The 16,186-nt window shown below is 34.7% G+C and overlaps 1 protein-coding gene across 3 annotated transcripts in view; it reads right to left on the bottom strand.

The window, feature by feature from the left end:
* Hira (histone cell cycle regulator-like protein) overlaps positions 1-16,186 on the bottom strand; it is a 429,854-nt gene that overhangs the window by 111,599 nt on the left and 302,069 nt on the right. For 2 of the 3 annotated variants that reach the window (XM_090400974.1, XM_090400976.1), the window contains one exon: positions 9,295-9,452. In XM_090400974.1, coding sequence (XP_090257100.1) covers positions 9,295-9,452 — 158 coding nt within the window. The remainder of the gene's footprint in view (positions 1-9,294; positions 9,453-16,186) is intronic. The other variant, XM_090400975.1, reaches the window with a different exon arrangement.

Below are 16,186 nucleotides of genomic sequence, written 5' to 3'. Positions count from 1 at the left end.
AGGAGTTTATCCTTTAAAGATGCATGCCTCTGATAAATGGACGTCTGATGAAAAGATCTCAACAAAGGGGGTAAGTATGAGAAGGAGATCAAAAGGAGGGGGATACAGTCAGGATAAAGCACGTAGCAGAGCTCGGTGCATACAATTCACAAGGTATTTTTTTTAACAAGCAGCAAGTTCCTGTAGGGATGAGAGGAGAAGGAGCGGAAGGTTTATCAGATTATCAGAAAAAAAAAAGGGGGGGGGCACCGTATATGAGAGGAAGAAGAAGGCTGTAAAAGAATTTTACAGCCTTCTTCTTAGAATTTTTCTTAGATGGGAGGGACCTATGTTGTGTTCTGAATAAACTAAGAAAGAAGATTTAACATGAATTATTCAGGAACAACTTTATTTAAATAGGCAGAGAATGTGGTGTGTCGGCTATATACTGGAAAGGTAATTTTATGTATATAACACTAAATTAAGAGCAAGAAATTGTATAACAAATGAAAGAAAATTGTAAGACCTAATCTGTTATGCATAAGGGTGATAAAGAAATTAATTGAAGTGTTAAATTTATTTAAGAACCCCATTTCATGTGTTATAAGGTAGCAAAACCTGTAAGCCAGAGTCCAAGGGTCACCTTTTGACTGTCCAGTGTTACATATACCAGGGGGAGAGAGAAGTTATGAGAAAGAGAAACCAGAGCACTTTCCAAGAAAAACACAACAAGCGCACGTGCGATGTAATAGAGGGAGCTGGACGCTGTGAAGTAAACCCACGTGACCGCGTTGGCGGGCATCACTATAGCCGAGAAACGCCGAGAAGAGAAAGAAAACAAAAGGGTCAAGCAAACCCCACTCATGGCTTTTTTGGTTCCGGTTTCCTGATCGCCCAGACGTTGGTCCAGTCCGCACCTACAGAGAAGTTCCAGGTGGCCGTGGGAGGTATGAGGCATCTGTCGTAGCGTACCAAGTAGGGCTAGCTATTTCCTTGGACTAGGATAGCTGTTATGTCGTGCGACGGAAGAACCAAGTAGATGCCGTCCGTTCTGGCCAAGCTCCTGAGCCATATCGTCCTTCCCACGGAGAATCCGGCCATACAGTTTGTAGTAGGTGACCAGACGAATAGCAGACTGAGAAGAAGCCTTGATGTTCTAGACAAGGCAAGAAGAAAGGAACGAGCGTCATTCCAGTGATGGTAACGTAGACTCTTGTGATATATTTTTCAGTTGAGGAATTCTGTGCTTTCTAAGGAACAATTTTGTGTAGTGGACTTATTTTATGGAACTTTAGGAACTGTCTACAACTTGGCATAGGCCCATTTTGTTTGAGAACTGTCTGCCTAGAAAGGCCTTGTTTATTCTGTATGAATTAGTAGTAATGTGTTAAATGATATAACTAGTGACCACGTGAGTGTAGAAAGTGTGATAGGTGTTAACGAGATAATGTTAAGTTGCATATAGAGGTGGTCCAAGAAGTTTGTTCATGTATTTTGTTTAGTAGTATTGAACCAAAGATCTTACTTGAGAATGATTCAGAATACTTAGTAGTAATGCTTACTTGTATAATTTCTTTTATTAATAAATATGTTTCTTAATACCTGCCTGATCTGATTTAGTATATGAATTCAAACAGCCACTCATAAAATTACTATCAAACTTAGCGGGAAGAACCCACGTGTATGATTAAACAAAGAGGACCATGACTGCATGTAAGAACTTAGTGAACAGAGATTAGATTTTATTGTAGTTTAATTATTGTGTATCATTCTGAGAGAGCCATCCTGGATAAGAGTCTCATCTATCCTCGGTATTGGCTGGCGCAGTTAAAATATAAATTTGTCAATGCTTATCGGGTGGACACTCTCAGAAGATATGTTAATGGTCACGTCCCATACAAGGACAAAGCTCTAAACATTAAGTAACCTACATGTGGTTAAACTATAGAGAGGCCAAAGAACTGCTTGTTATAAAAGATTAAATTAAAAATAGAATATAAAGATAAAAAGATAAAGAGAATTAAAGAATTAAAATAAATAAGAAGTAGTAGTTATAACAAATAGCGGTTGATAGGATATGTATATAAATAGATATAAGAAAAAACCAATATAATGGTTCTAATGCATGTGATTGGTGCTACCAGCGCAGTCGCTCAGCACCCCCAAATGTATTTCTTTCCAATGCATTGCCTGCACCTGTGTACGTTAGCAATGAAACATTAATTTAAAGTGCGAAAACTTGGCCATTTTAAATGAGTGCAAGATTTTGCATTAATAAGTTTTTTTGTGCTTCTTATTAATACTTTTGAAATGAAACTAATATGAATAAGCATATTTTACTAATATTCATTAAGTGCTGAAATACGCAGAAACCAAAATTTGAACCAACACCAATGTGTGATTTTTTCCATTAAAATATAAAAAATAAGGAAATAATAAAAATTAAATATGTTCCTTTTAAGATTAAAAAAAAAATCTACTTAGTCTTAAAACATTTTAAATTTGTTTCCATTATTTCACGGTCCACTCAACAAAACTAACGGCCCCCAAGGGGGGGGGGGGTTGCGATCCACTCTTTGGGAAACGCTGCTCTAGAGAGCATGTCCCCCGGGTGGTGGATAGGGTAGCTCACTAGATATGGTGGGGTGGTCCAAATATACTGAATAAGAACTCTTGGACAAATCAGGGCCATAAGGGGGCAATCATCTTGATTGTAAGGAAAGTGGCACTCCCATGGTCACTTATCTAGATTTTTCCTCTTCTTCCTTTACTCTGTGGAAGATCCACTCACTTTAATCTTTCTTATAAGGCCTTATCAGACAACTCTTCTTATTTTATGACCCTCATGCTATTAGAGTACCTGAGGGCTATAGGTTCTTTCTATTTCTGCCCAATATCTATGTCCCCCTCTAAAATTTACTCTTTCAAATATCCTATTCCTCCTATGGGTTTAAATTTGGAAGAAGGATAGTAACCCGACATGGAGAACATTAATCTACTTTTAAACAAACAGAGAAAGGTAATTGAAACAAAAAAAAAAAAAAAATATATATATATATATATATATATATATCATCATCATCATCAAATTCCTGCCATGTACCCTCAAGGGGTGTACAGGATATGACAGTACTACATGAAAAAATTACATCATTACTAACTTCCTATCTTCAATTTTCCTCCAAATCAGTCTGTTACTTGTCAAGACTCCAACATTATCAGATCTTATATTTCTATCGTCTAAGGCACTTTGTACCGTATCGATCCACCTATATCTTGGTCTTCCTTTGGGTCGTTTTCCTGCCAACTTGGCAGAGAACACTTGTTTTGCTAATCTTTCCTATCCCATTTTATTTAAGTGACCATACCACCTGAGATTAGCTCTGCTAATATATTCCTGGATGCTGACAATGTCAAGTTCTTTCCTAATATCCTCATTTTTAATATGATATTGCCATTGATGCCATCTGTTCAAGCCTATAATCTTTCTCAGGACTCTCACATCTGCGGTCTCTAGTCTTTGGTCAAGTGTTTTACTTCTGACCCAGCTCTCAGATCCATAAGTTAAAACTGGTTTGAACACTGTCTTGTATACAGCTAATTTAGTGTTCCGACTAATTTCTCTCTTATTCCATATGAATTTATTCAATCGACTTCCCACCATACCAGCTTTGCTGATTCTGTTGTCTATTTCTATATTTAATTTACCATCTTCAGTAAAAATTGTGCCTAAGTAACTGAAATGTTTTACTTGTTCCACGGGTTCTCCATTCACAACACAGTTGACATTTTCAATGATTCTGCCTATTTTCATTGTCTTTGTCTTTTTATTGCTGACCTTCATACCATATCTATTACAACAGCTTTCAATTTAGTCAGAGAGTCTTGCAGACTTGTAGCGAATTTATTTAGAAGTATAACATCATCTGCATAAAGCAAAGAGCTCGACATTAACATCTCCAATTTTGATATCAGGTTTAATACCACTTTCCTTCATAATGTGATCCATATAGATAATGAATAACAGAGGGGATAATGTACATCCTTGTCTCACACCAGATTTAACATTAAACCATCTTCCTGTACTTCCTTCAATTCTAACTGCTGACTTACAACTCAAATAAAGACTAAGTATTGCTTGATATAATGCCCCATTGACACCATATAACTGCAGCGTATTGAATAGCTTCTCTCTTGGCACCTTGTCATATGCCTTTTCCAAATCGACAAAACTTAAATACAGATCTTTGTTATATTCCCATGCTTTCTCGACTATTTGTCGTAAAGTGAAGATCTGATCCTGACAGCCTCTATTTGGCCTGAATCCAGCTTGTTCTTCACCAAGCTTTTCTTCCACAATTCTTCTCAACCGTTTCTCATATATATATATATATATATATATATATATATATAGCATTTATATATAGTATCTATATATAACATTTATAGAATTTTGGCCAAACACACATTTTTGTCTCAATTATCAGATTTCTATATCTTGAGAGAAGCTTGTTAGAGGATAATTGCTTTGAGCTTCTCTGGTTGTCAACCACCTATTCTCTATAACATACCTATGGGATACTACGGCAATTAATGTGAAGTCATTAGCCTTTATATACAAGTAGCCTAGTCATGAATATACTTCGTGTGCAAACTTTGTTTGCTTACCTTGAATAAAGGATTAGACAAGAATATAATTTCTTAGCAAGTTTAATTGTTTAATTTAATGCCAATACCAATAGCACAAAATTTTACAAAAGATTACAGGTCTAGCTAAGGTTGATGAAGTGAAGATAAGAAAAAAAAAATTCCTAATTATCCCACTGGAATACCATAATCTTATCCATATTTGCTTCAAAAAAACTAATTCTGGGTGAGGTAAGGACTCCTTTCTTACCCAACTCGTTATAATAAAACGTGGACTGCCTGCTATAACAAACTGCTTCTTTGGTCCATGTGGTTTCACCATTGTGAATACATACTGTATTAATTATTGTTTTACCATAATGCAATATGTTTTCAATAAACTTACCAAAATTTAATATTTGTGAAATTACTTTAATCAAGCATGTCTGAAATAAATTACAATATATTTTAAATGAATGGCTAACCAGTAAGTCCATTTTTATAAATCAACATTTGCCAGTGAAAACTATGTGAGAAAGCACGAATATAATAATCAGTTAACAGTCTATTAGAATAATGTTTCTTAAAAAAAAGGATACTGATTTATAATCTAAATAACAGCTGTATAAAGCACATAAAAGTTTATAAATATATAAACTATTATAGAAATCATGGTTCTTCTTTTTGAATCTTAAGTATACAATACACAAACTTTCACTATTTTTTTTAAAGCTCTGAAATGGTTTAAATGTGATTCTGTTTCTTCCATATTTTTATCATCATCTATTAAAGTATTTTAGAGTTTTCTGTTTAACATGTCATTTCACTGATAGTGCAAAATAAGATGACAGAGAAAAGCAAACAAGGAAAGGCAGTTAAATCAACTGCTACTACACGTTTTAGTAAAATGATATATCAGGCATTAGGCCTGATATTAGAATTAGAGATGGCAAACTTAGCTCTTTTTTTATGCAGATGATGTTGTACTTCTAAACACATCTAATACAAATCTCCAGGATTAAATTGAAAACAGCTGTAACAAATTTGGCATGACAACAGGAATAAAATGACCAAAACTATCAAAATAGGCAGAACCATTGAACCCATCAAGTGCATTCTGAATGGAGAGGCTACAGAATAATAAAATATTTCAGCTGTTTAGGCATAGTTTTTAGTGAAGATGGCAGGTTAAATATGAAAATAAACAACAGAATAAGTAAAGATGGTATGGTGGGTAGCCAGCTGAATAAATTTATATGGAATAAGATAGAAATTACACAAAACACCAAGGAAGCAGTATACAAGACAGTGCTCAAACCATTTTAAGTTATGGATCTGAGAGTTGGGTTAGAAATAAAGCACCTGATCAAAGACTGGAGACTACAGATATGAGGGTTCTGAAAAAAATTAGGGAAGTGAGCCAATGGCAGAATCATATTAAAAATGAAGATATTAGAAAGGAACTTGACTTTATTAGCATAATCTAAGGTGGTATGGCCACTTAAATAGAATGGGTGAGGAAAGGTTAGCAAAACAGGTGTTTAAATGTCAAGATGGCAGGAAAGAGACCCAGATGAAGACCAAGATCTAGGTGAATTGATTCAGTCAGCAATGCCTTAGAAGCATGGAATGTTAGATATGAAAATGTGCTCACAAGTAATAGGCTAATTTGGAGGACAATCATTGATAGGAGATTAATAATAATGTAAACTTAATCATGTAGTGCTGTCATAGTAACCTGAACACTCCTTGGGAGTACATGTCAGGAAATTGATGATTAAATGACAACTGATTATTTAAAAAGAAATTAAGGAATTTTAATCAGATTTATAGTCTGCAGTCATGTTATGTGTGTGGAAAATTTGTTCTGCATACCAAAGCTTAGTATGAACAACAATGAATAATTAGTTAACAGGAAATACAGGGTGTCCACAAATGTTTACCCTGATTATAATATATTATAACTCTTCAGTGGATACTTGAAATGGAACACAAAGCTAGACTTCAATGCATAACATATAGGAAAAAAAGTCAATGAACAACTTCAACATGTGCACCGCTGGTAACACGTAAAATATCCAAGCAGTAATCAATAACACACCACACATTCTCCAACATTTGTTGTGTGACTCCAACTGCATTTCTGATGTGCTGTCACAAGGTCTGGAACTGGTGTTGCATAAACAATATCCTTAACATACTCCCCTAAAGAAAAAAGTCTAGGCGTGTAATGTCTGGTGACCTCGGGGGCCATGGGATTGGACCATCACTACTAATCCAGTGATTCGGGAATTCTCGATTAAGACGATTGCGAACATCACAAGACCAATGGGGGGGGGCTCTGTCCTATTGAAAGATAACATTTGGTTGCATCTCCTGTAGCTGGGGAAATGGCATAATTATTGAGCATGTCTAAGTTCACATTTCCATTAATTTCTTTTTCAAGAAAGAAGAAAGGGCCAATCACTCGATCATGCATTAGTCCACACTACACACTGAGTTTTGGACTAGCTCGAATGTGTTCTCTTATAGCATGTGGGTTTTTCAGATCCCCAGATCCTTACATTGTGTCCGTTGACTCCTCCACTTACGTGAAATGTTGTCTCATCAAAGAAACAAACAAGCTGCAAAAAATCATTATCCTCATCGATGCGGTTCAAAATGAGGTTAGCAAATTCTTCACGCCTTCGACGATCATCTGGCTTTATCTCCTGGACAATTTGGACTTCGTATGCAAACAATTTCAAACGTTTGCATACCACTTTGTGGACTGTACTTCTTGGCATTTGAAGTTCTAGTGAAGCTCTTCTGATTGACTTCTGCAGTGACCAGGTGAAGGCAGTTTGAACTGCCTCAACTGTCTCCTCGGAAACCGATGGTCTGTTACTGAACCTGTTTCTAAAAACTTTGTCTTCCATAACTTAATGAGCTTGACATCAGGTGGGTTCTTTCCATACTGTGCCCTAAACATTCGCTGCACTGTAACTGGAGATTTTTGTTTCTGCAAGCCACAGAACACATTGGGCTTTTTCCTGTACTGAAGCTATTTTGAAAGAAAATCAGCAGCAGCGTCCTAGTGCAAAAGCAGTATACTGAATACACCAGTATGGAAACTTTATGAGTGCCCAAGTTTACCTGCAACAAAATTTATTCAGTTAGTTTCATTGTTAAAATATTATTATAGCCAGTTGAAATCAGGGTAATCATTTGTGAATGGACAGAGTAATTGTAACATATTAATAGCTCATGATAACCAACCTGGTCACCAATATATTTAAAATAGAGCAGATTTTAATAATGTGCTAATAAATGATCATTTGCATTTACATTATCACCTCTTTCTACCTAAAAGACTTCCTTTGTCTTTTTTTTTCTTTCTCATCTGTCAGATAGCAGGTATCTTTGCTATCTGGTTCTATCTCTGGCCATTTCTGTCATCTTTCCTTCAAAGACTGTAGCCAAGTTCTTTTTGGTCTACCCCTTGATCGTCTTCCTCCAATGATTCCATTCAAGACTATATTTGGTTCTTTGAAAGGGCATTCTCTGGAGGTGTCCAAACCATCTTAATTGTTTAAGAATTATAACTATGATATCTTCTCTATAGTTTAATTTGTGTTTGACTTGCTCATTTGTTTTGTGTTCTGACCAGTGAGTTTTATTAGTTTTTCTAAAGCATTTCATTTTGAAAGATCTGATTTCTGTATGTTTTTCTGATTGAGTGTCCAAGTCTTTGCTATACATTGCTGTGAGTATAATATTGGTTTTACAGAGTTTTAGTTTGAAGCTTTTTGAAATGCTGCTATTTTCCCATATTTTCTTTAATTTATTCATATTAGACCATCCTTTGTTAAGTCTGTATTTTACTGTTTCTGTGTTGTTGAGGTTGTGAGTAATGAGACTGCCAAGATATGTAAATTGTTTTACTTGTTCAAGTGTGATTTTCTAAGTTTATGGTAAATTTTTCCTCATCTCTTCCTATTTTCATTCTTTTAGTTTTGCTTAGATTGATTTTCATTCCAAAAGTTTTGCCCTCTTCATTTAAAATTTTTATTTTATTTTTTCTGCAATTGTGCTTTAGATTCTGCAAGAATAATAATATTGTCTATATATTTAATATGGTCAATATTCATGCCATTTGTAGACCTGGCTCTTCGGCTATGGATTTGCATATTTCTTTGAGATAGACAGTAAATAAATTTAGTGAGAGTGAGCAACCCTTGCATGACTCCTTTTTTACTTTGAATTTTCTCTTTTTATTTTATTACATTTGACAGTTGTTTTAGTATCTTTAGAATAATTTGTAATAAAAGTTTGTAGTCCTGAATCTAATGTCATAGATTTTAAAATGTCAATAACTTTGTTCCTGTCTGTTCCTAATAGACCTAATAAATAAAAATTAAGATTTCAAAATAACTGAATTACAATATGATTCCTCAACATTAAACTCACACATTTCTCTACCTTTTCCCATGTTCTTCTAACTAAAACCAATTTAAAAACAAACCATGAAGCTAATCATTTATCAGTTAGGCAAGCACAATTTAAAAAATGCATTAGAAGAGCAGAGTTTTTTCTTTAAACAGTACAACAGAAAACATACTTTTTCTGTAATTAGCAACTAAGTCTAGTACAGTGCATGTATTACATTAAATAACTGAGAATCATCTATACTAGTAGATATAACATTACCTGCTGCCAGCAACTCCAGCCCCTTTACTTGGAAGTATTGCTTCCCACTTAAGTGCTCCTCCTACAAGGTACCTGACCCTGTGAATCATGATTCCTGGTCCAACTGCAACACTATTTTCCAGCTCCAAAGAAATTATACAACCTTTATTGTTGCTAATCTGCAAACATGAGACTTTAATATATTTCAAATTGCTGGAGAAAGTAAAAAAAAAAAAAAAAAAGAAGAAGAAGCAAACTTAAAAGCAATCTTAAAGAGCTATAAGATTTAACAAAACAAAAAACAAACAAACGAATAAAAAAAAAAAAAAATTATAGTATTGTAATAGTTCCCAACCTTTCCTTATCTCAGTATTCTTTTAGTCATCAGGCAATGTCCCTCAGTAGAGATGACATACTCTTGGATTGGATTCAGCAGCATTAGGCAGGATGATATGTAGAGGATGGTGAGAAAAGAACAGTAGCATTCCTAACTCCAGGTGAGCAGGGATCACTGCCTTGGTGTCAGGCAGTAACTGGCCATAAAACTAAAGTGATTAGCCCAGGAGCATATTGTGGAAGTGATCATATAATTACTGTTAATTACCACCAAATGAGCAACCATGCATGATCATCATCTCTGTCGGGAAAACCAGCTGCAGTAACCTGGAAAAGCCGTCATTTTGGATTGATCTTAATGATTGCCTACAGTCTATACTGGCAAATGAGATGGTGATTTAATGGTCCATGACAGGATGAGTGAAACCTAGAGTCCAAAACAAGGTAATGGGTCTAAAAATCCACAGGCTGAAGATATACTACTCTTTGCATCAACATATGATTCAGTAATTCTTAACACCTTCTTCATGAAACCCATAGAACACCTTATTACATATAAAAGCCATAACAAGTACTCAATTGATGATGTTATGGCTGATTGCCTATCCTTCAAGACCTTTAAAGCCTGCTGGCTGCAGAGTTCCTGATGCCAAATCTAGTGACTGCTCTCATTTAATAAAATCTTTAAAATCTGATGGCATAAACTCTACCAACAGGAGGGACCAAATCTCTGTGAAGATCTTGTTGGTTACTTGCATTGAGAGGGACTTGGAGGCTCAATGAATACAATATGGAATAACTTTCATGTCCTTTTACTTGAAACTGCACCAAACACACACACACACACCATTTAGGCATGTTGAGAGGGCCTATAAATAGTAACAAAGAAATCAGATGGTGGAAGGAGTAAAGGACAAGCTTCATGATAAGAAACTTCTTTTCAAACAGCAGTGAACTGAAGAAGACCACATCACATATCTGGCAGCAAAGAAAGATGTGAGAAGAACTGTAGCAAAAGCTAGCATGGATGATTCTTATGCACAACTTGAAATAGTCAAAAACGACAAGGAAATCTTCAAGATTGCAAAACAGAAACACCAGTTCAAAAGAGATCAAGGCAGTCAAATACATAAAAAATGAACAGGTGGTGTTACTGACAAAGAACATAAAACAGAGATGGAAGCAGTATTATCACCTGCTAAATGAAACCTACCCAATCAAAGTTTTGCCAACCTACCAACAACAGAAGGCCCTGTGCTAGAGATCACAGAATCAGAAGTAAAGAGAGTGGTTGATAAAATAACAAGATTTAGACATTATCTCTCACTTCACTAATGTACCACTGACCGACATGTTTATTTCTTCATTTTCCAGCTCATATTGTGGATTTATTAAAATCCATTATAAATTCAGGATATTTCACTTGGACACATGAATCCTGTAAACAAACAGAAGGCAATGACACGGGTTTCTTTTTATCCAAGATTCTGGCCAAATATTATTTAGAAAATTTGGAAGAAAAAAAAATTCCAACTCTTAAAAATCCAAAATCATCCTTACAGATCAGAACTACTACAAAAAAGCTATCTGCATCCAGGAATCATATTTACTTTTTGAAAAAGGCAGAAGGAGAATTATCCTCCCTAGATGTTTTAATTTTCTGCTCATCATTATTATTCCAAAAACACAGAATAATCTCTGGTGAAAAGGACCCGCAAAATTTGCATTCACAAGCAATGCTCCAAAAAGGTATCTTGTTTATAAAGGAGGCCTCTTTTCTCAATAGTTATAATCCAAAATTATATGCCACTTTTCTCCAAATCAAAATGAAATTCACAGAATTCCAATTCCACAGATAAAAGGTACCTAAGAATGTGTTGCAAGGTTCTCAAGAAATATCAGCTTACTGTCACTTTCAAACCCATAACAAATCTGTCAATTGCACTAGTTTCCATAAATTAAAAAAAAAAAAGAAAAAAAAAAGAGAAAAATCACAACTCAAAAGCTGTATGATGAATTTCTATGCAATTAGGTGAAAAGTAGTGATATGTGAGATGTGAAAGAAACACTCACAAAAATTGTAAATAAATAGTTTAATTCCATAAAAAATGGATACATGAGGACAACAATCAAAAACAATGTCAAAGTATCTCGATAAGGAATGTGGTTGTCTCTCACGGCAATACAGCACTCACAATGATGTTTCATACACTTTATAATTGAGGCTGGTAATAATAATCAATGTTCCTGCAAAGCTCTCCTAAGTCCCTCAAGGTTGGGGGGGGAGGAGTTGAGAATAGCAACATGTCTATTTAGAGCATCTGAGACAGTCAATAGGATTAAGATAAAGAGATCTGGTAGGCCAGTCCATATGTACGAGAGTCTCTTCTTGAAGATATTGAGCCACCGTGGACCATGAATGTGGCAACTTACAGAGATGAGAAATTTATCCTGCAAAATGATAATGCTTGTCCTCATGAGCAAAGCTGATGGAGCAATATCTTCAAGAAGAGACTATCATACATATGGACTGGCTGACCATGTCTCTTGGCTCTAATCCTATTAACTATGCCTGGGATGCTGTAAGGTAGATGTGTTGCTGCTTTCAAACACCCCCCCCCCCAAAAAAAAAAAAAAAAAAAAAACTGCAAGAGCTTTGCAGGAACATTGGTTGTTATAACCACTAATCTTCCTGAACACAATTATGAAGAGTATGAAATATCATGACCTCTTGTTTTTGACCACTGTTTTTATGTACCCATTTGGTACTAAATTAAACTATTTATTTAAAATTTTTGTGGGTGATGTGGTTCTCTCATTGATCTTGGGTGCAGTCGATGTGGAGCCTATTTCAAACGTTGTCTCCTGCAACATGTGGATGGGAGCATACAGAACATTTCGTGAAGCCTTTTGTACACAGCAGAAGCAGATACTAATTTTCCTGTAGCTAATGCAAGGTCAGATGTAGCTGATTTGGGGTAGTACTCCTATTTCGGTGAACAGATAATCAGAGATACCAGTCACCCACTGCAGCTGTAACCCATGGCCTTCCTTCACTGTATCTCAGGGATGCTGTTTGTGACCATTGGAATTGGTTCCAACGGTCACAAAGTCTGTGAATCATGGAATGAAACACATACAACCATCAAGCTACCTATGCCCAACTTTGTCTGACATCTAGTCTTACAATGGCTTGCTACCTAAATTCATTAATTAAATCACTTAGACAATTATATATTTACAGGATTCTATTTTTCCTAAAGTTTGATAATCAGTACATAAGCATTAGAAAAGATACTTTCTTCTGCAGAAAAGTGGGCTTAAAATATTTAATCTTAAAAACACACACAAATAAATAATACATAAACACTATATATCTTTGGCTCCAAAAATCTTTAATGCCTTAATACAAAAAGTTGATCAGAGAGTACTTAAATTTATATAAGAATGTTGAAAGTTTGTTTATAATAAGTGTATAAAATGAGAAATTAACCAATGCAAAATAATCATTTAGTGTTCTATATTGTTCTTATTCTGTATGTACATATGCGTGTATATATATATATATATATATATATACACCCAATTCTCCATTTGCACAGCAGATTGGTTCCAAAAACTTTTTCGTGTAAATGAAAAACCGTATAAAAAAGAATACAGTGCATATGAAAAAATTGAGGAATGGTTCCAGATGTGAAATCCCGATACGAACAATAAGTTACTTTCAAACAAAACACATCCACCCACCCACACATTAAGATATATACTGTATATATCACTTCCATCACTTGAAACACTTTGGCCTCCTGTTCATACTGATCCTTCGTATAATTCTTCATATTGTATCATAATTGACTTCAGCTCATGTTTAAACTATTCAGCTCGTTTTCAGTATTTGGATCATGTGAAAGAAAATGACTGCAATTTTACTAACCATTTGAAACCCTTCTTTAATTAATCCTGCAGTGAGTAGAATCTCTTCATCACTTTTCTTTTTCATCGAGATTCTCAAGGACAGCTTCTATTATTTCGTCAATACTAATAGCCTTGTCAACCATCAATTCTTCAATATCTGCAGACGAAAAATTATCAAATTCTTCTCTGCCAACTGCATGTGCTAATCTGATGATATTGGGATATTCAGTTGCATGCAAGGGTACAAGGTTTTTCTTTTTGCACACATTCTGGCCAAGTAACTTTCCAGCATGCATTTAAAGCTGATGGTTTTTAATTCTGATAACACCAACTTAGCAAGTTTATTTTTCACTCTTAGTGAAAAATAAACTTTCAACATATTTCTCTAAATCCAGAGTAATTTAATAAAAAGGTGGCACACCGTTTGGCAACTCCTATAGGTAGAGATGACCTTGCTAATGCTTCTGCCTAGTATCTCCACTTGGGCCTAGCTCCCACTGAAGAGACCTCAATAAAGGTCGAAACTAGTCTGGGTAGTGGCCCTTCCCTTAATGCATAACATTATACATATCCGCAAGGAAATGTGTTTTGCATTATGGGAGATACTGAGATAGGAGTGATGTTAGCTTGCTTCACCTTTGCAACAAGTTGCTCCAGTGTTGTACCACCTTATCCCAGTCCTGAAGATACTTTCAGGTGCAAACTTTGTTTGCTCACATTTGGATAAAGGATTAAACTAAATTTATTACCGACTTAGCAAGTTTAATGCAATCCAAAATAGAAAATCTCTTCCACACATCAATAACTCAATAAATTATCCTTATCTATTTTATCCAAAATGTATTGGAATGTTCTTATGCAGTAAGTTTTGAAGCTAGCGATCACACCTGGTTGGTTGCATTAAGTGAACAAGAACATTGTCTATAATTAATAAAACTTTAAAGTCCAGATTCTTTTCCCATCAAATAGCGTTTAACTTCTGGAACAAAACATTGATGGAACCATTCATTAAAAATTTCTTTTGTAACCCAACCTTTTTTGTTTGCCTTCCAGTGCACTGGTAATGTGTTAAAATCCACACCTTTCATTGTCAGCAGTCTTAGGGATCGATTAATGAGTAATGGTTTTAATATTCGATCTCCTGAAACATTGCTGCAAAATAATAGTCACACGATCCTTAGCTGCTTTAAAGCTACCCAAGACTTTTTTGTGGTTGCGATATATAAGTTCTACTTGGCATTTGTCTACATTCTGTAGCGTAGAGTAATGGCTGATATTTAAAACATCAAGGGGGTTCCCCAAAATTCAAGTTTAATAAATCCATATGTACCATACTAGAAACGATAATTATAATGGAATATCCTTTTTAACAGAACTGAATTCAAACAGTGTTTACCACAGTGTCATATTGCTACGCATGCAAGCATATGCACGTCATAGTGAGATGCGAGCTATTAGAATAATGTGGCACTGTCCTCCACTGTTGTTTATATGCAGTTTGCGCCAGTAGTAGTAGTGTTCATAGTGCATATCGTGTTTACTCTGTCTCTTTAAATATATGGACATTACAATTAAAGGAATGAATTTTATTTTTAAGTAATTCAGTGTTTACCACTAAATTATTAAATTTAAAAAAAAAATTATACTAAACTGTATAATTTTATTGATAATAAACAATATTTTTTCATGAAACAAAACAAGAAGAATATATTTTATTTTTAAGTAATTTTGAATTATACCAAACTATAATTTTATCGATAATAAACAATATTTTTTCATGAAACAAAACAAGAAGAATATATTTTATTTTTAAGTAATTTTGAATTATACCAAACTATAATTTTATCGATAATAAACAATATTTTTTCATGTTTAATTTTTTTAAAATTTTTTACCATAATTTTGATATTTTATCCAAACATGTATGCACTGTACTTACAGTGTGTATGTATATTTCGAAGGTTGCAGCACCCCATGATTTCAAGCCACGAGCCACCACTGGTTCACCATTCAGGATACAGCTGATGTTTTCAATATATCTGCCTCTTTTCACTGTATTTGTTTTTTTATTGCTGATTTTCATACCAAATTTATTACAACAGTGATTCAATTTAGTCAGGGAATCTTGCAGACTTGTACTGGATTTATTCAGAAGTATAACATCATATGCATAAAGTAAAGAGCTAAGATTAACACCACCAATTTTCATATCAGATTTAATACCACTTTCCTTCATAATGGGATCCACATACATATATATAATGTGTGCCCTTGTCGCACACCTGCTTTACTTCAACCCATCATCCTGTACCTCCTTCAAGTCTAACTGCTGACTTACAGCTTAAATAAAAACTATGTATTGCTTGATATAATGCCTCATTTACACTGTATAACTAGCATTTTGAAGAGCTTTTTTCTTGACAATGTATCATACACCTTTTCCAGATCAACAAAACTTAAATACAAATCCTTGTTGTATTCCCAAGATTTCTCAACTATTTGTCTTAAAGTAAAAATCTGATCCTGACAGCCTCTATTTGGACTGAATCCAGCTTGTTCTTCAAACTTTTCTTCCATAATCCTTCTCAACTATTTCTCAAGTATACTGGCATAAATCTTACCAGGAACACTCAGTAAAGAAATATCTCTGTAATTCTCACAT

This window comes from Typopeltis vanoorti, chromosome 11, assembly GCF_054136105.1.
Source record: "Typopeltis vanoorti isolate ZY-2024b chromosome 11, IOZ_Tvanoo_1.0, whole genome shotgun sequence".
Lineage (NCBI taxonomy): Eukaryota > Metazoa > Arthropoda > Arachnida > Uropygi > Thelyphonidae > Typopeltis > Typopeltis vanoorti.
This window is presented reverse-complemented; position numbering and strand designations above follow the sequence as displayed.